This window comes from Ascaphus truei, chromosome 5 (assembly GCF_040206685.1).
Source record: "Ascaphus truei isolate aAscTru1 chromosome 5, aAscTru1.hap1, whole genome shotgun sequence".
Lineage (NCBI taxonomy): Eukaryota > Metazoa > Chordata > Amphibia > Anura > Ascaphidae > Ascaphus > Ascaphus truei.
In genome coordinates this window covers 3,012,154-3,031,105 of record NC_134487.1, presented here as the reverse complement: position 1 = coordinate 3,031,105, position 18,952 = coordinate 3,012,154, and the positions used below count along the sequence as shown (strand labels likewise).

The 18,952-nt window shown below is 58.2% G+C and overlaps 1 protein-coding gene across 4 annotated transcripts in view; it reads right to left on the bottom strand.

Moving 5' to 3' along the window:
• The window catches only part of ARSA (arylsulfatase A), a 158,896-nt gene that overhangs the window by 119,832 nt on the left and 20,112 nt on the right, over positions 1–18,952 (bottom strand). For all 4 annotated transcript variants that reach the window (XR_012801584.1, XM_075599241.1, XM_075599242.1 and 1 more), the window contains exons 2-3: positions 17,802–18,847; positions 5,923–6,163 (exon numbers count right to left, since the gene is read on the bottom strand). Coding sequence is in view for 3 of the 4 variants with exons in the window: in XM_075599241.1 (XP_075455356.1) it covers positions 5,923–6,163; positions 17,802–18,847 (1,287 nt within the window). In the remaining variant the exon portion in view is untranslated. The remainder of the gene's footprint in view (positions 1–5,922; positions 6,164–17,801; positions 18,848–18,952) is intronic.

Below are 18,952 nucleotides of genomic sequence, written 5' to 3'. Positions count from 1 at the left end.
ATCCCTCTCCCTATACACCCTAACACCCCACTGCTAATACCTCTCCCTATACACCCTAACACCCTGCTGCTAATACCTCTCCCTATACACCCTAACACCCCGCTGCTAATATCTCTCCCTATACACCCTAACACCCCGCTGCTAATACCTCTCCCTATACACCCTAACACCCGCTGTTAATACCTCTCCCTATACACCCTAACACCCTGCTGCTAATCCCTCTCCCTATACACCCTAACACCCCACTGCTAATACCTCTCCCTATACACCCTAACACCCTGCTGCTAATACCTCTCCCTATACACCCTAACACCCCACTGCTAATACCTCTCCCTATACACCCTAACACCCCGCTGCTAATATCTCTCCCTATACACCCTAACACCCCGCTGCTAATACCTCTCCCTATACACCCTAACACCCCGCTGCTAATACCTCTCCCTATACACCCTAACACCCCGCTGCTAATATCTCTCCCTATACACCCTAACACCCTGCTGCTAATCCCTCTCCCTATACACCCTAACACCCCACTGCTAATACCTCTCCCTATACACCCTAACATCCTGCTGCTAATACCTCTCCCTATACACCCTAACATCCCGCTGCTAATACCTCTCCCTATACACCCTAACACCCCGCTGTTAATACCTCTCCCTATACACCCTAACACCCCGCTGCTAATACCTCTCCCTATACACCCTAACATCCCGCTGCTAATACCTCTCCCTATACACCCTAACACCCCGCTGTTAATACCTCTCCCTATACACCCTAACACCCCGCTGCTAATACCTCTCCCTATACACACTAACATCCTGCTGCTAATACCTCTCCCTATACACCCTAACACCCCGCTGCTAATACCTCTCTCTATACACCCTAACACCCCGCTGCTAATACCTGTCCCTATACACCCTAACATCCCGCTGCTAATACCTCTCCCTATACACCCTAACACCCCGCTGCTAATACCTCTCCCTATACACCCTAACACCCCGCTGCTAATACCTCTCCCTATACACCCTAACACCCCGCTGCTAATACCTCTCCCTATACACCCTAACACCCCGCTGCTAATACCTCTCCCTATACACCCTAACACCCTGCTGCTAATATCTCTCCCTATACACCCTAACATCCCGCTGCTAATACCTCTCCCTATACACCCTAACACCCCGCTGCTAATACCTCTCCCTATACACCCTAACATCCCGCTGCTAATACCTCTCCCTATACACCCTAACATCCCGCTGCTAATACCTCTCCCTATACACCCTAACATCCTGCTGCTAATACCTCTCCCTATACACCCTAACATCCTGCTGCTAATACCTCTCCCTATACACCCTAACACCCTGCTGCTAATACCTCTCCCTATACACCCTAACACCCCGCTGCTAATACCTCTCCCTATACACCCTAACATCCCGCTGCTAATACCTCTCCCTATACACCCTAACATCCTGCTGCTAATACCTCTCCCTATACACCCTAACATCCCGCTGCTAATACCTCTCCCTATACACCCTAACACCCCGCTGCTAATACCTCTCCCTATACACCCTAACATCCCGCTGCTAATACCTCTCCCTATACACCCTAACATCCTGCTGCTAATACCTCTCCCTATACACCCTAACATCCCGCTGCTAATACCTCTCCCTATACACCCTAACATCCCGCTGCTAATACCTCTCCCTATACACCCTAACACCCTGCTGCTAATACCTCTCCCTATACACCCTAACATCCCGCTGCTAATACCTCTCCCTATACACCCTAACATCCCGCTGCTAATACCTCTCCCTATACACCCTAACATCCCTCTACTAATACCTCTCCCTATACACACTAACACCCCGCTGCTAATACCTCTCCCTATACACCCTAACATCCCGCTGCTAATACCTCTCCCTATACACCCTAACACCCCGCTGCTAATACCTCTCCCTATACACACTAACATCCCGCTGCTAATACCTCTCCCTATACACCCTAACATCCCGCTGCTAATACCTCTCCCTATACACACTAACATCCCGCTGCTATTACCTCTCCCTATACACCCTAACATCCCGCTGCTAATACCTCTCCCTATACACCCTAACACCCCCTGCTAATACCTCTCCCTATACACCCTAACACCCCCTGCTAATACCTCTCCCTATACACCCTAACACCCCGCTGCTAATACCTCTCCCTATAAACCCTAACATCCTGCTGCTAATACCTCTCCCTATACACCCTAACACCCCGCTGCTAATACCTCTCCCTATACACCCTAACACCCCGCTGCTAATACCTCTCCCTATACACCCTAACACCCCGCTGCTAATACCTCTCCCTATACACCCTAACATCCTGCTGCTAATACCTCTCCCTATACACCCTAACATCCCGCTGCTAATACCTCTCCCTATACACCCTAACACCCTGCTGCTAATACCTCTCCCTATACACCCTAACATCCTGCTGCTAATACCTCTCCCTATACACCCTAACATCCCGCTGCTAATACCTCTCCCTATACACACTAACATCCCGCTGCTATTACCTCTCCCTATACACCCTAACATCCCGCTGCTAATACCTCTCCCTATACACCCTAACACCCCCTGCTAATACCTCTCCCTATACACCCTAACACCCCCTGCTAATACCTCTCCCTATACACCCTAACACCCCGCTGCTAATACCTCTCCCTATACACACTAACATCCCGCTGCTAATACCTCTCCCTATACACCCTAACATCCCGCTGCTAATACCTCTCCCTATACACACTAACATCCCGCTGCTATTACCTCTCCCTATACACCCTAACATCCCGCTGCTAATACCTCTCCCTATACACCCTAACACCCCCTGCTAATACCTCTCCCTATACACCCTAACACCCCCTGCTAATACCTCTCCCTATACACCCTAACACCCCGCTGCTAATACCTCTCCCTATAAACCCTAACACCCCCTGCTAATACCTCTCCCTATACACCCTAACACCCCCTGCTAATACCTCTCCCTATACACCCTAACACCCCCTGCTAATACCTCTCCCTATACACCCTAACACCCCGCTGCTAATACCTCTCCCTATACACACTAACATCCTGCTGCTAATACCTCTCCCTATACACCCTAACACCCCCTGCTAATACCTCTCCCTATACACCCTAACACCCCGCTGCTAATACCTCTCCCTATAAACCCTAACATCCTGCTGCTAATACCTCTCCCTATACACCCTAACACCCCGCTGCTAATACCTCTCCCTATACACCCTAACACCCCGCTGCTAATACCTCTCCCTATACACCCTAACACCCCGCTGCTAATACCTCTCCCTATACACCCTAACATCCTGCTGCTAATACCTCTCCCTATACACCCTAACATCCCACTGCTAATACCTCTCCCTATACACCCTAACATCCCGCTGCTAATACCTCTCCCTATACATCCTAACATCCCGCTGCTAATACCTCTCCCTATACACCCTAACATCCCGCTGCTAATACCTCTCCCTATACACCCTAACACCCTGCTGCTAATACCTCTCCCTATACACCCTAACATCCCGCTGCTAATACCTCTCCCTATACACCCTAACATCCTGCTGCTAATACCTCTCCCTATACACCCTAACACCCTGCTGCTAATACCTCTCCCTATACACCCTAACATCCTGCTGCTAATACCTCTCCCTATACACCCTAACACCCTGCTGCTAATACCTCTCCCTATACACCCTAACATCCTGCTGCTAATACCTCTCCCTATACACCCTAACATTCTGCTGCTAATACCTCTCACTATACACCCTAACACCCCCTGCTAATACCTCTCACTATACACCCTAACACCCCCTGCTAATACCTCTCCCTATACACCCTAACATCCCGCTGCTAATACCTCTCCCTATATACCCTAACACCCTGCTGCTAATACCTCTCCCTATACACCCTAACATCCCGCTGCTAATACCTCTCCCTATACACCCTAACACCCCGCTGCTAATACCTCACCCTATACACCCTAACACCCTGCTGCTAATACCTCTCCCTATACACCCTAACATCCTGCTGCTAATACCTCTCCCTATACACCCTAACACCCTGCTGCTAATACCTCTCCCTATACACCCTAACATCCCGCTGCTAATACCTCTCCCTATACACCCTAACATCCCGCTGCTAATACCTCTCCCTATACACCCTAACACCCCGCTGCTAATACCTCTCCCTATACACCCTAACACCCCGCTGCTAATACCTCTCCCTATACACCCTAACATCCCGCTGCTAATACCTCTCCCTATACACCCTAACATCCCGCTGCTAATACCTCTCCCTATACACCCTAACACCCCGCTGCTAATACCTCTCCCTATACACCCTAACATCCCACTACTAATACCTCTCCCTATACACCCTAACACCCCGCTGCTAACACCTCTCCCTATACACCCTAACATCCCCGCTGCTAATACCTCTCCCTATACACCCTAACACCCCGCTGCTAATACCTGTCCCTATACACCCTAACATCCCGCTGCTAATACCTCTCCCTATACACCCTAACATCCCGCTGCTAATACCTCTCCCTATACACCCTAACATCCCGCTGCTAATACCTCTCCTTATACACCCTAACACCCCGCTGCTAATACCTCTCCCTATACACCCTAACATCCTGCTGCTAATACCTCTCCCTATATACCCTAACATCCTGCTGCTAATACCTCTCCCTATACACCCTAACATCCTGCTGCTAATACCTCTCCCTATACACACTAACATCCCGCTGCTAATACCTCTCCCTATATACCCTAACATCCTGCTGCTAATACCTCTCCCTATACACCCTAACATCCTGCTGCTAATACCTCTCCCTATACACCCTAACATCCCGCTGCTAATACCTCTCCCTATACACCCTAACATCCTGCTGCTAATACCTCTCCCTATACACCCTAATATCCTGCTGCTAATACCTCTCCCTATACACCCTAACACCCTGCTGCTAATACCTCTCCCTATACACCCTAACATCCCGCTGCTAATACCTCTCCCTATACACCCTAACACCCCGCTGCTAATACCTCTCCCTATACACCCTAACATCCCGCTACTAATACCTCTCCCTATACACCCTAACATCCCGCTGCTAATACCTCTCCCTATACACCCTAACATCCTGCTGCTAATACCTCTCCCTATACACCCTAACATCCCGCTGCTAATACCTCTCCCTATACACCCTAACATCCCGCTGCTAATACCTCTCCCTATACACCCTAACATCCTGCTGCTAATACCTCTCCCTATACACCCTAACACCCCGCTGCTAATACCTCTCCCTATACACCCTAACATCCTGCTGCTAATACCTCTCCCTATACACCCTAACATCCCGCTGCTAATACCTCTCCCTATACACCCTAACATCCCGCTGCTAATCCCTCTCCCTATACACCCTAACACCCCACTGCTAATACCTCTCCCTATACACCCTAACACCCCGCTGCTAATACCTCTCCCTATACACCCTAACACCCCGCTGCTAATACCTCTCCCTATACACCCTAACACCCCGCTGCTAATACCTCTCCCTATACACCCTAACATCCCGCTGCTAATACCTCTCCCTATACACCCTAACATCCCGCTGCTAATACCTCTCCCTATACACCCTAACACCCCGCTGCTAATACCTCTCCCTATACACCCTAACATCCCGCTGCTAATACCTCTCCCTATACACCCTAACACCCCGCTGCTAATACCTCTCCCTATACACCCTAACACCCCGCTGCTAATACCTCTCCCTATACACCCTAACACCCCGCTGCTAATACCTCTCCCTATACACCCTAACACCCGCTGCTAATACAGGTTGGGTGTCTCTGCCCCCCGTTACCTGGTCGTGCGAGTAGGGGACCCCCAGGAAGTGCTGGAACCCCTGCCGCGTGGGCAGGAAGGTCCCGTTCAGACCGAGGCCCAGATGCCACTTCCCCACCATGGCTGTGACATAGCCCCGTGGCTGCAGGACCTCCGCTATGGTCACTTCACTGAGGGGCAGACCCCCCCGCGAGCTGGGGTAAAATACACCCGGGTAAACCCCGGAACGTGTCTGGTACCGACCCGTCAGAAGACCAGCCCTGCACGGGAGCGAGGGGGGAGGGAAGTAGGGAGGTGGGGGGAGAGTGGGGGAGAGGAGTGGGGGTGAGAAGAGAGCGAGGAGAGTGGGGGGGGGGGGAGAGGAGAGAGGGTGCATGAGTGAGTGCATATAAGGGGGCGTGAGTGAGCATGAGTGTTTGGGGAGGGGGTGTCAGTGAGTGAGTGTGTGTGGAAGGTGTGTGTGTTATCTGGAGGGGGGGGTTCTGTGTGTGTTTGTGTGTGTTACCTAGAGAGGGGGGTTGTGTGTGTGTTTGTTCATCATTTGACGCTGGAGAGGGGGGTTGTGTGTGTGTGTTACCTGAAGGGGGGGTTATGTGTGTGTGTGTTACCTGGAGAGGGGGGGTTGTGTGTGTGTTACCTGGAGGGGGAGAGGGCAGGGGGTTGTGTGTGTGTTACCTGGAGGATGGGGCGGGGGGTTGTGTGCGTGTTACCTGGAGGATGGGGCGGGTGGGTTGTGTGCGTGTTACCTGCAGGGGGGCGGGGGGTTGTGTGTGTGTTACCTGGAGGATGGGGCGGGGGGGTTGTGTGTGTGTGTTACCTGGAGGGGGGGTGGGGGGTTGTGTGTGTGTTACCTGGAGGGGGAGAGGGCAGGGGGTTGTGTGTGTGTTACCTGGAGGGGGAGAGGGCAGGGGGTTGTGTGTGTGTTACCTGGAGGGGGGGCGGGGGGTTGTGTGCGTGTTACCTGGAGGATGGGGCAGGGGGGTTGTGTGCATGTTACCTGGAGGGGGGCGGGGGGTTGTGTGCGTGTTACCTGGAGGATGGGGCGGAGGGTTGTGTGCGTGTTACCTGGAGGATGGGGCGGAGGGTTGTGTGCGTGTTACCTGGAGGGGGGGCGGGGGGTTGTGTGCGTGTTACCTGGAGGATGGGGCGGGGGGTTGTGTGCGTGTTACCTGGAGGATGGGGCGGAGGGTTGTGTGCGTGTTACCTGGTGGGGGGCGGGGGGTTGTGTGCGTGTTACCTGGAGGATGGGGCGGGGGGTTGTGTGCGTGTTACCTGGAGGATGGGGCGGGGGGTTGTGTGCGTGTTACCTGGAGGGTGGGGCGGAGGGTTGTGTGCGTGTTACCTGGAGGATGGGGCGGAGGGTTGTGTGCGTGTTACCTGGAGGATGGGGCGGGGGGGTTGTGTGCGTGTTACCTGGAGGGGGGGGCGGGGGGTTGTGTGCGTGTTACCTGGAGGATGGGGCGGGGGGTTGTGTGTGTGTTACCTGGAGGGGGGCGGGGGGTTGTGTGCGTGTTACCTGGAGGATGGGGCGGGGGGTTGTGTGCGTGTTACCTGGAGGGTGGGGCGGGGGGTTGTGTGCGTGTTACCTGGAGGGTGGGGCGGAGGGTTGTGTGCGTGTTACCTGGAGGATGGGGCGGGGGGTTGTGTGCGTGTTACCTGGAGGGGGGGCGGGGGGTTGTGTGCGTGTTACCTGGAGGATGGGGCGGGGGGTTGTGTGCGTGTTACCTGGAGGATGGGGCGGGGGGTTGTGTGCGTGTTACCTGGAGGGTGGGGCGGAGGGTTGTGTGCGTGTTACCTGGAGGATGGGGCGGAGGGTTGTGTGCGTGTTACCTGGAGGATGGGGCGGGGGGGTTGTGTGCGTGTTACCTGGAGGATGGGGCGGGGGGGTTGTGTGCGTGTTACCTGGAGGGGGGGGCGGGGGGTTGTGTGCGTGTTACCTGGAGGATGGGGCGGGGGGTTGTGTGTGTGTTACCTGGAGGGGGGCGGGGGGTTGTGTGCGTGTTACCTGGAGGATGGGGCGGGGGGTTGTGTGCGTGTTACCTGGAGGGTGGGGCGGGGGGTTGTGTGCGTGTTACCTGGAGGGTGGGGCGGAGGGTTGTGTGCGTGTTACCTGGAGGATGGGGCGGGGGGTTGTGTGCGTGTTACCTGGAGGGGGGGCGGGGGGTTGTGTGCGTGTTACCTGGAGGATGGGGCGGGGGGTTGTATGCGTGTTACCTGGAGGGGGGCGGGGGGGTTGTGTGCGTGTTACCTGGAGGGGGGCGGGGGGGTTGTGTGCGTGTTACCTGGAGGGGGGCGGGGGGGTTGTGTGCGTGTTACCTGGAGGGGGGCGGGGGGGTTGTGTGCGTGTTACCTGGAGGGGGGCGGGGGGGTTGTGTGCGTGTTACCTGGAGGGGGGCGGGGGGTTGTGTGCGTGTTACCTGGAGGATGGGGCGGGGGGTTGTGTGCGTGTTACCTGGAGGGTGGGGCGGGGGGTTGTGTGCGTGTTACCTGGAGGGTGGGGCGGGGGGTTGTGTGCGTGTTACCTGGAGGGTGGGGCGGGGGGGTTGTGTGCGTGTTACCTGGAGGATGGGGCGGGGGGGTTGTGTGCATGTTACCTGGAGGGGGGGGGCGGGGGGTTGTGTGCGTATTACCTGGAGGGTGGGGCGGGGGGTTGTGTGCGTGTTACCTGGAGGATGGGGCGGGGGGTTGTGTGCGTGTTACCTGGAGGGTGGGGCGGGGGGGTTGTGTGCATGTTACCTGGAGGGGGGGGGGGCGGGGGGTTGTGTGCGTGTTACCTGGAGGGTGGGGCGGGGGGTTGTGTGCGTGTTACCTGGAGGATGGGGCGGGGGGTTGTGTGCGTGTTACCTGGAGGATGGGGCGGAGGGTTGTGTGCGTGTTACCTGGAGGATGGGGCGGAGGGTTGTGTGCGTGTTACCTGGAGGGGGGGGGCGGGGGGTTGTGTGCGTGTTACCTGGAGGATGGGGCGGGGGGTTGTGTGCGTGTTACCTGGAGGGTGGGGCGGAGGGTTGTGTGCGTGTTACCTGGAGGATGGGGCGGGGGGTTGTGTGTGTGTTACCTGGAGGGGGGCGGGGGGTTGTGTGCGTGTTACCTGGAGGATGGGGCGGGGGGTTGTGTGCGTGTTACCTGGAGGGTGGGGCGGAGGGTTGTGTGCGTGTTACCTGGAGGGGGGGCGGGGGGTTGTGTGCGTGTTACCTGGAGGATGGGGCGGGGGGTTGTATGCGTGTTACCTGGAGGGGGGCGGGGGGGTTGTGTGCGTGTTACCTGGAGGGGGGCGGGGGGGTTGTGTGCGTGTTACCTGGAGGGGGGCGGGGGGGTTGTGTGCGTGTTACCTGGAGGGGGGCGGGGGGGTTGTGTGCGTGTTACCTGGAGGGGGGCGGGGGGTTGTGTGCGTGTTACCTGGAGGATGGGGCGGGGGGTTGTGTGCGTGTTACCTGGAGGGTGGGGCGGGGGGTTGTGTGCGTGTTACCTGGAGGGTGGGGCGGGGGGTTGTGTGCGTGTTACCTGGAGGGTGGGGCGGGGGGGTTGTGTGCGTGTTACCTGGAGGATGGGGCGGGGGGGTTGTGTGCATGTTACCTGGAGGGGGGGGGCGGGGGGTTGTGTGCGTATTACCTGGAGGGTGGGGCGGGGGGTTGTGTGCGTGTTACCTGGAGGATGGGGCGGGGGGTTGTGTGCGTGTTACCTGGAGGGTGGGGCGGGGGGGTTGTGTGCATGTTACCTGGAGGGGGGGGGCGGGGGGTTGTGTGCGTGTTACCTGGAGGGTGGGGCGGGGGGTTGTGTGCGTGTTACCTGGAGGATGGGGCGGGGGGTTGTGTGCGTGTTACCTGGAGGGTGGGGCGGGGGGGTTGTGTGCGTGTTACCTGGAGGGTGGGGCGGGGGGTTGTGTGCGTGTTACCTGGAGGATGGGGCGGGGGGTTGTGTGCGTGTTACCTGGAGGATGGGGCGGGGGGTTGTATGCGTGTTACCTGGAGGGGGGGGCGGGGGGTTGTGTGCGTGTTACCTGGAGGATGGGGCGGGGGGGTTGTGTGCATGTTACCTGGAGGATGGGGCGGGGGGGTTGTGTGCGTGTTACCTGGAGGATGGGGCGGGGGGGTTGTGTGCGTGTTACCTGGAGGGGGAGAGGGCGGGGGGTTGTGTGCGTGTTACCTGGAGGATGGGGCGGGGGGTTGTGTGCGTGTTACCTGGAGGATGGGGCGGGGGGTTGTGTGCGTGTTACCTGGAGGGGGGCGGGGGGGTTGTGTGCGTGTTACCTGGAGGGGGGCGGGGGGGTTGTGTGTGTTTTACCTGGAGGGGGGGGCGGGGGGTTGTGTGCGTGTTACCTGGAGGGGGGGCGGGGGGTTGTGTGTGTGTTACCTGGAGGATGGGGCGGGGGGGTTGTGTGCGTGTTACTTGGAGGGGGGCGGGGGGGTTGTGTGCGTTTTACCTGGAGGGGGGGGCGGGGGGTTGTGTGCGTGTTACCTGGAGGGGGGGCGGGGGGTTGTGTGTTACCTGGAGGGGGGGCGGGGGGTTGTGTGTGTTACCTGGAGGGGGGGGGCAGGGGGTTGTGTGCGTGTTACTTGGAGGATGGGGCAGAGGATTGTGTGCGTTTTACCTGGAGGGGGGTGGGGCGGGGGGTTGTGTGTGTGTTACCTCCCTGGTATGTGTGTCAGAGCTGGATAGGCGGGTGAATGTGTTAGAGTAGTGAGGCGGGTGAATGTGTTAGAGTAGTTAGGCGGGTGAATGTGTTAGGGTAGTTAGGCGGGTGAATGTGTTAGAGTAGTTAGCCGGGTGAATGTGTTAGAGTAGTTAGGCGGGTGAATGCGTTAGAGTAGTTAGGCGGGTGAATGCGTTAGAGTAGTTAGCCGGGTGAATGTGTTAGAGTAGTTAGGCGGGTGAATGCGTTAGAGTAGTTAGACGGGTGAATGCGTTAGAGTAGTTTGCCCGGTGAATGTGTTAGAGTAGTTAGTCGGGTGAATGTGTTAGAGTAGTTAGCAGGGTGAATGTGTTAGAGTAGTTAGCAGGGTGAATGTGTTAGAGTAGTTAGTCGGGTGAATGTGTTAGAGTAGTTAGCCGGGTGAATGTGTTAGAGTAGTTAGTCGGGTGAATGTGTTAGAGTAGTTAGCCGGGTGAATGTGTTAGAGTAGTTAGTCGGGTGAATGTGTTAGAGTAGTTAGCAGGGTGAATGTGTTAGAGTAGTTAGGTGGGTGAATGCGTTAGAGTAGTTAGGCGGGTGAATGCGTTAAAGTAGTTAGCCGGGTGAATGCGTTAGAGTAGTTAGCCGGGTGAATGCGTTAGAGTAGTTAGGCGGGTGAATGCGTTAGAGTAGTTAGGCGGGTGAATGCGTTAGAGTAGTTAGCCGGGTGAATGCGTTAGAGTAGTTTGCCGGGTGAATGCGTTAGAGTAGTTAGGCGGGTGAATGTGTCAGAGCTGGATAGGTGGGTGAATGTGTTAGAGTAGTTAGGCGGGTGAATGTGTTAGAGTAGTTAGGCGGGTGAATGTGTCAGAGCTGGATAGGTGGGTGAATGTGTTAGAGTAGTTAGGCGGGTGAATGTGTTAGAGTAGTTAGCCGGGTGAATGCGTTAGAGTAGTTAGCCGGGTGAATGCGTTAGAGTAGTTAGCCGGGTGAATGCGTTAGAGTAGTTAGGCGGGTGAATGTGTTAGAGTAGTTAGCCGGGTGAATGTGTTAGAGTAGTTAGGCGGGTGAATGTGTTAGAGTAGTTAGGCGGGTGAATGTGTCAGAGCTTGGATAGGTGGGTGAATGTTTTAGAGTAGTTAGCAGGGTGAATGTGTTAGAGTAGTTAGCAGGGTGAATGTGTTAGAGTAGTTAGTCGGGTGAATGTGTTAGAGTAGTTAGCCGGGTGAATGTGTTAGAGTAGTTAGGTGGGTGAATGTGTTAGAGTAGTTAGTCGGGTGAATGCGTTAGAGTAGTTAGGCGGGTGAATGCGTTAGAGTAGTTAGGCGGGTGAATGCATTAGAGTAGTTAGGCGGGTGAATGCGTTAGAGTAGTTAGGCGGGTGAATGCGTTAGAGTAGTTAGCCGGGTGAATGCGTTAGAGTAGTTAGTCGGGTGAATGCGTTAGAGTAGTTAGCCGGGTGAATGCGTTAGAGTAGTTAGCCGGGTGAATGCGTTAGAGTAGTTAGCCGGGTGAATGCGTTAGAGTAGTTAGCCGGGTGAATGCGTTAGTGTAGTTAGGCGGGTGAATGTGTCAGAGCTGGATAGCCGGGTGAATGCGTTAGAGTAGTTAGGCGGGTGAATGCGTTAGAGTAGTTAGGCGGGTGAATGCGTTAGAGTAGTTAGGCGGGTGAATGCGTTAGAGTAGTTAGCCGGGTGAATGCGTTAGAGTAGTTAGCCGGGTGAATGCGTTAGAGTAGTTAGCCGGGTGAATGCGTTAGAGTAGTTAGGCGGGTGAATGCGTTAGAGTAGTTAGCCGGGTGAATGTGTTAGAGTAGTTAGCCGGGTGAATGTGTTAGAGTAGTTAGCCGGGTGAATGTGTTAGAGTAGTTAGGCGGGTGAATGTGTCAGAGCTGGATAGGTGGGTGAATGTGTTAGAGTAGTTAGCAGGGTGAATGTGTTAGAGTAGTTAGTCGGGTGAATGTGTTAGAGTAGTTAGGCGGGTGAATGTGTCAGAGCTGGATAGGTGGGTGAATGTGTTAGAGTAGTTAGCAGGGTGAATGTGTTAGAGTAGTTAGGCGGGTGAATGTGTCAGAGCTGGATAGGTGGGTGAATGTGTTAGAGTAGTTAGCAGGGTGAATGTGTTAGAGTAGTTAGGCGGGTGAATGTGTTAGAGTAGTTAGCCGGGTGAATGTGTTACCTGGATGGTGTGTGTGTCACCTGGAGGTGTGTGTTACCTGGAGGTGTGTGTGTTGCCTGAAGGTGTGTCTGTGTGTTGCCTGGAGGTGTGTCTGTGTGTTACCTGGAGGATGTGTGTGCGTTACCTGGAGGGTGTGCGTGCGTTACCTGGAGGGTGTGCGTGCGTTACCTGGAGGGTGTGTGTGTTACCTGGAGAGGGGGGGGGGTGTGCGTTACCTGGAGGGTGTGCGTGCGTTACCTGGAGGGGGAGCGTGCGTTACCTGGAGGGTGTGCGCGCGTTACCTGGAGGGTGTGCGCGCGTTACCTGGAGGGTGTGCGCGCGTTACCTGGAGGGTGTGCGCGCGTTACCTGGAGGGTGTGCGCGCGTTACCTGGAGGGTGTGCGCGCGTTACCTGGAGGGTGTGCGCGCGTTACCTGGAGGGTGTGCGCGCGTTACCTGGAGGGTGTGCGCGCGTTACCTGGAGGGTGTGCGCGCGTTACCTGGAGGGGGAGCGCGCGTTACGTGGAGGGTGTGCGTGCGTTACCTGGAGGGTGTGCGCGCGTTACCTGGAGGGTGTGCGCGCGTTACCTGGAGGGTGTGCGCGCGTTACCTGGAGGGGGAGCGTGCGTTACCTGGAGGGTGTGCGTGCGTTACCTGGAGGGGGAGCGTGCGTTACCTGGAGGGTGTGTGCGTTACCTGGAGGGTTGTGTGTGCGTTACCTGGATGGTGTGTGCGTTACCTGGAGGGTGTGTGCGTTACCTGGAGGGTGTGCGTGCGTTACCTGGAGGGTGTGCGCGCGTTACCTGGAGGGTGTGCGCGCGTTACCTGGAGGGTGTGCGTGCGTTACCTGGAGGGTGTGCGTGCGTTACCTGGAGGGGGTGCGTGCGTTACCTGGAGGGGGTGCGTGCGTTACCTGGAGGGGGAGCGTGCGTTACCTGGAGGGTGTGCGTTACCTGGAGGGTGTGCGCGCGTTACCTGGAGGGGGAGCGTGCGTTACCTGGAGGGTGTGCGTGCGTTACCTGGAGGGGGAGCGTGCGTTACCTGGAGGGGGTGCGTGCGTTACCTGGAGGGTGTGCGTGCGTTACCTGGAGGGGGAGCGTGCGTTACCTGGAGGGTGTGTGTGTTACCTGGAGGGTGTGCGCGCGTTACCTGGAGGGTGTGCGCGCGTTACCTGGAGGGTGTGCGCGCGTTACCTGGAGGGTGTGCGCGCGTTACCTGGAGGGGGAGCGTGCGTTACCTGGAGGGGGAGCGTGCGTTACCTGGAGGGGGAGCGCGCGTTACCTGGAGGGGGAGCGCGCGTTACCTGGAGGGGGAGCGTGCGTTACCTGGAGGGTGTGCGTGCGTTACCTGGAGGGGGAGCGTGCGTTACCTGGAGGGTGTGCGTGCGTTACCTGGAGGGGGAGCGTGCGTTACCTGGAGGGGGAGCGTGCGTTACCTGGAGGGGGAGCGTGCGTTACCTGGAGGGTGTGCGTGCGTTACCTGGAGGGGGAGCGTGCGTTACCTGGAGGGTGTGCGCGCGTTACCTGGAGGGTGTGCGCGCGTTACCTGGAGGGTGTGTGTGCGTTACCTGGAGGGGGAGCGTGCGTTACCTGGAGGGTGTGCGTGCGTTACCTGGAGGGTGTGCGTGCGTTACCTGGAGGGTGTGCGTGCGTTACCTGGAGGGTGTGTGCGTTACCTGGAGGGTGTGCGTGCGTTACCTGGAGGGTGTGTGCGTTACCTGGAGGGTGTGTGCGCGTTACCTGGAGGGTGTGTGCGTTACCTGGAGGGTGTGCGCGCGTTACCTGGAGGGTGTGTGTGCGTTACCTGGAGGGTGTGTGTGCGTTACCTGGAGGGTGTGCGTGCGTTACCTGGAGGGTGTGCGTGCGTTACCTGGAGGGTGTGCGTGCGTTACCTGGAGGGTGTGTGTGCGTTACCTGGAGGGGGAGCGAGCGTTACCTGGAGAGGGAGCGTGCGTTACCTGGAGGGTGTGTGTGTGTTACCTGGAGGGGGAGCGTGCGTTACCTGGAGGGTGTGCGCGCGTTACCTGGAGGGTGTGCGCGCGTTACCTGGAGGGTGTGTGTGCGTTACCTGGAGGGGGAGCGTGCGTTACCTGGAGGGTGTGCGTGCGTTACCTGGAGGGTGTGCGTGCGTTACCTGGAGGGTGTGCGTGCGTTACCTGGAGGGTGTGTGCGTTACCTGGAGGGTGTGCGTGCGTTACCTGGAGGGTGTGTGCGTTACCTGGAGGGTGTGCGTGCGTTACCTGGAGGGTGTGTGCGTTACCTGGAGGGTGTGCGTGCGTTACCTGGAGGGTGTGCGTGCGTTACCTGGAGGGTGTGCGTGCGTTACCTGGAGGGTGTGCGTGCGTTACCTGGAGGGTGTGCGTGCGTTACCTGGAGGGTGTGCGTGCGTTACCTGGAGGGTGTGTGTGCGTTACCTGGAGGGGGAGCGAGCGTTACCTGGAGAGGGAGCGTGCGTTACCTGGAGGGTGTGTGCGTTACCTGGAGGGTGTGTGTGCGTTACCTGGAGGGTGTGCGTGCGTTACCTGGAGGGGGTGCGCGCGTTACCTGGAGGGTGTGCGTGCGTTACCTGGAGGGGGAGCGTGCGTTACCTGGAGGGTGTGCGTGCGTTACCTGGAGGGTGTGCGTGCGTTACCTGGAGGGGGAGCGCGCGTTACCTGGAGGGGGAGCGTGCGTTACCTGGAGGGTGTGCGTGCGTTACCTGGAGGGGGAGCGTGCGTTACCTGGAGGGTGTGCGTGCGTTACCTGGAGGGGGAGCGTGCGTTACCTGGAGGGTGTGCGCGCGTTACCTGGAGGGGGAGCGTGCGTTACCTGGAGGGTGTGTGTGCGTTACCTGGAGGGTGTGCGTGCGTTACCTGGAGGGGGAGCGTGCGTTACCTGGAGGGGGAGCGCGCGTTACCTGGAGGGGGAGCGTGCGTGCGTTACCTGGAGGGGGAGCGTGCGTTACCTGGAGGGGGAGCGTGCGTTACCTGGAGGGGGAGCGTGCGTTACCTGGAGGGGGAGCGTGCGCTACCTGGAGGGTGTGTGCGTTACCTGGAGGGGGAGCGTGCGTTACCTGGAGGGTGTGTGGTGTGCGTGCGTTACCTGGAGGGTGTGCGTGCGTTACCTGGAGGGTGTGTGCGTTACCTGGAGGGGGAGCGTGCGTTACCTGGAGGGTGAGCGTGCGTTACATGGAGGGTGTGTGTGTGTTACCTGGAGGGGGAGCGTGCGTTACCTGGAGGGTGTGCGTGCGTTACCTGGAGGGTGTGTGTGCGTTACCTGGAGGGGGAGCGTGCGTTACCTGGAGGGGGAGCGTGCGTTACCTGGAGGGTGAGCGTGCGTTACATGGAGGGTGTGTGTGTGTTACCTGGAGGGGGAGCGTGCGTTACCTGGAGGGTGTGCGTGCGTTACCTGGAGGGTGTGCGTGCGTTACCTGGAGGGTGTGTGTGCGTTACCTGGAGGGGGAGCGTGCGTTACCTGGAGAGGGAGCGTGCGTTACCTGGAGGGTGTGCGTGCGTTACCTGGAGGGGGAGCGTGCGTTACCTGGAGGGGGAGCGTGCGTTACCTGGAGGGTGTGCGTGCGTTACCTGGAGGGGGAGCGTGCGTTACCTGGAGGGTGTGCGTGCGTTACCTGGAGGGGGAGCGTGCGTTACCTGGAGGGTGTGCGTGCGTTACCTGGAGGGGGAGCGTGCGTTACCTGGAGGGTGTGTGTGTTACCTGGAGGGGGAGCGTGCGTTACCTGGAGGGTGTGTGTGCGTTACCTGGAGGGTGTGCGTGCGTTACCTGGAGGGGGAGCGTGCGTTACCTGGAGGGTGTGTGTGTTACCTGGAGGGTGTGTGTGTTACCTGGAGGGGGAGCGTGCGTTACCTGGAGGGTGTGCGCGCGTTATCTGGAGGGTGTGCGCGCGTTACCTGGAGGGGGAGCGTGCGTTACCTGGAGGGGGAGCGTGCGTTACCTGGAGGGTGTGCGTGCGTTACCTGGAGGGTGTGCGTGCGTTACCTGGAGGGGGAGCGTGCGTTACCTGGAGGGGGAGCGTGCGTTACCTGGAGGGTGTGTGCGTTACCTGGAGAGGGAGCGTGCGTTACCTGGAGAGGGAGCGTGCGTTACCTGGAGGGTGTGCGTGCGTTACCTGGAGGGTGTGCGTGCGTTACCTGGAGGGTGTGCGTGCGTTACCTGGAGGGTGTGCGTGCGTTACCTGGAGGGTGTGCGTGCGTTACCTGGAGGGTGTGCGTGCGTTACCTGGAGGGGGAGCGTGCGTTACCTGGAGGGTGTGCGTGCGTTACCTGGAGGGTGTGTGTGCGTTACCTGGAGGGTGTGCGTGCGTTACCTGGAGGGGGAGCGTGCGTTACCTGGAGGGTGTGCGTGCGTTACCTGGAGGGTGTGCGTGCGTTACCTGGAGGGGGAGCGTGCGTTACCTGGAGGGTGTGTGTGTTACCTGGAGGGGGAGCGTGCGTTACCTGGAGGGTGTGTGTGCGTTATCTGGAGGGTGTGCGTGCGTTACCTGGAGGGGGAGCGTGCGTTACCTGGAGGGTGTGTGTGTTACCTGGAGGGGGAGCGTGCGTTACCTGGAGGGTGTGCGTGCGTTACCTGGAGGGGGAGCGTGCGTTACCTGGAGGGGGAGCGTGCGTTACCTGGAGGGTGTGCGTGCGTTACCTGGAGGGTGTGGGTGCGTTACCTGGAGGGTGTGCGTGCGTTACCTGGAGGGTGTGTGCGTTACCTGGAGAGGGAGCGTGCGTTACCTGGAGGGTGTGCGTGCGTTACCTGGAGGGTGTGCGTGCGTTACCTGGAGGGTGTGCGTGCGTTACCTGGAGGGTGTGCGCGCGTTACCTGGAGGGTGTGCGTGCGTTACCTGGAGGGTGTGCGTGCGTTACCTGGAGGGTGTGCGTGCGTTACCTGGAGGTGGAGCGTGCGTTACCTGGAGGGTGTGCGTGCGTTACCTGGAGGGGGTGTGTGCGTTACCTGGAGGGGGAGCGTGCGTTACCTGGAGGGGGAGCGTGCGTTACCTGGAGGGTGTGCGTGCGTTACCTGGAGGGTGTGCGTGCGTTACCTGGAGGGGGTGTGTGCGTTACCTGGAGGGGGAGCGTGCGTTACCTGGAGGGTGTGCGTGCGTTACCTGGAGGGGGAGCGTGCGTTACCTGGAGGGGGAGCGTGCGTTACCTGGAGGGGGAGCACACTGCGCCGTTGGTGTAGAAGTCAGTGAATCTCAGACCACGCGCTGCCATGCGGTCCAGGTTTGGGGTGTGGGAGGTGGGGTGTCCGTAGCACCCCAAGTCTCCGTACCCCATGTCATCGGCAAAAATAAGGATAATGTTTGGGGGGTCGGCAGCTGCTGGAGGGAGGAGGGACCCCACAAGGAAGAGGATCCAGAATGCCATGGGGGACGTTCCCCACCTCCTCTCTCTGGCAGAGTAACAGTGTCTGTCTCTCTGTCTCTCACTATGTATAGTGTCTCCTCCTCTCTCTGGTAGAGTAGAAATGTCTGTCTCTCTGCTGGAGTTGGAGTGCGGTCTCTCTGCTGGAGTTGGAGTGCGGTCTCTCTGCTGGAGTTGGAGTGCGGTCTCTCTGCTGGAGTTGGAGTGCGGTCTCTCTGCTGGAGCAGGAGTGCGGTGTGTCTCTGCTGGAGCAGGAGTGCGGTCTCTCTGCTGGAGTAGGAGTGCGGTGTGTCTCTGCTGGACTAGGAGTGCGGTCTCTCTGTGGAGCAGGAGTGCGGTGTCTCTCTGCTGGACTAGGAGTGCGGTGTGTCTCTGCTGGAGTTGGAGTGCGGTGTGTCTCTGCTGGAGCAGGAGTGCGGTGTCTCTGCTGGAGCAGGAGTGCGGTCTCTCTCTTCTGGAGCAGGAGTGCGGTGTCTCTCTGCTGGAGTTGGAGTGCGGTCTCTCTGCTGGAGCAGGAGTGCGGTGTCTCTCTGCTGGAGTTGGAGTGCGGTGTCTCTCTGCTGGAGTTGGAGTGCGGTCTCTCTCTGCTGGAGCAGGAGTGTGGTGTCTCTCTGCTGGACAGGAGTGCGGTGTCTCTCTGCTGGAGTTGGAGTGCGGTGTCTCTCTGCTGGAGTTGGAGTGCGGTCTCTCTCTGCTGGACAGGAGTGCGGTGTCTCTCTGCTGGAGTGTGAGTGCGGTGTCTCTCTGCTGGAGCAGGAGTGCGGTCTCTCTCTGCTGGAGCAGGAGTGCGGTGTCTCTCTGCTGGAGTGTGAGTGCGGTGTCTCCCTCGCCCTGTAGAGTAGCAGAGATATCAGCCTTCCCCGCCTCACAGGTCTAACTCCAACCTCCCCCCGGCCTCATAAAACGCTGCAGGTTCAGAGGAGCAGTGACACCTCC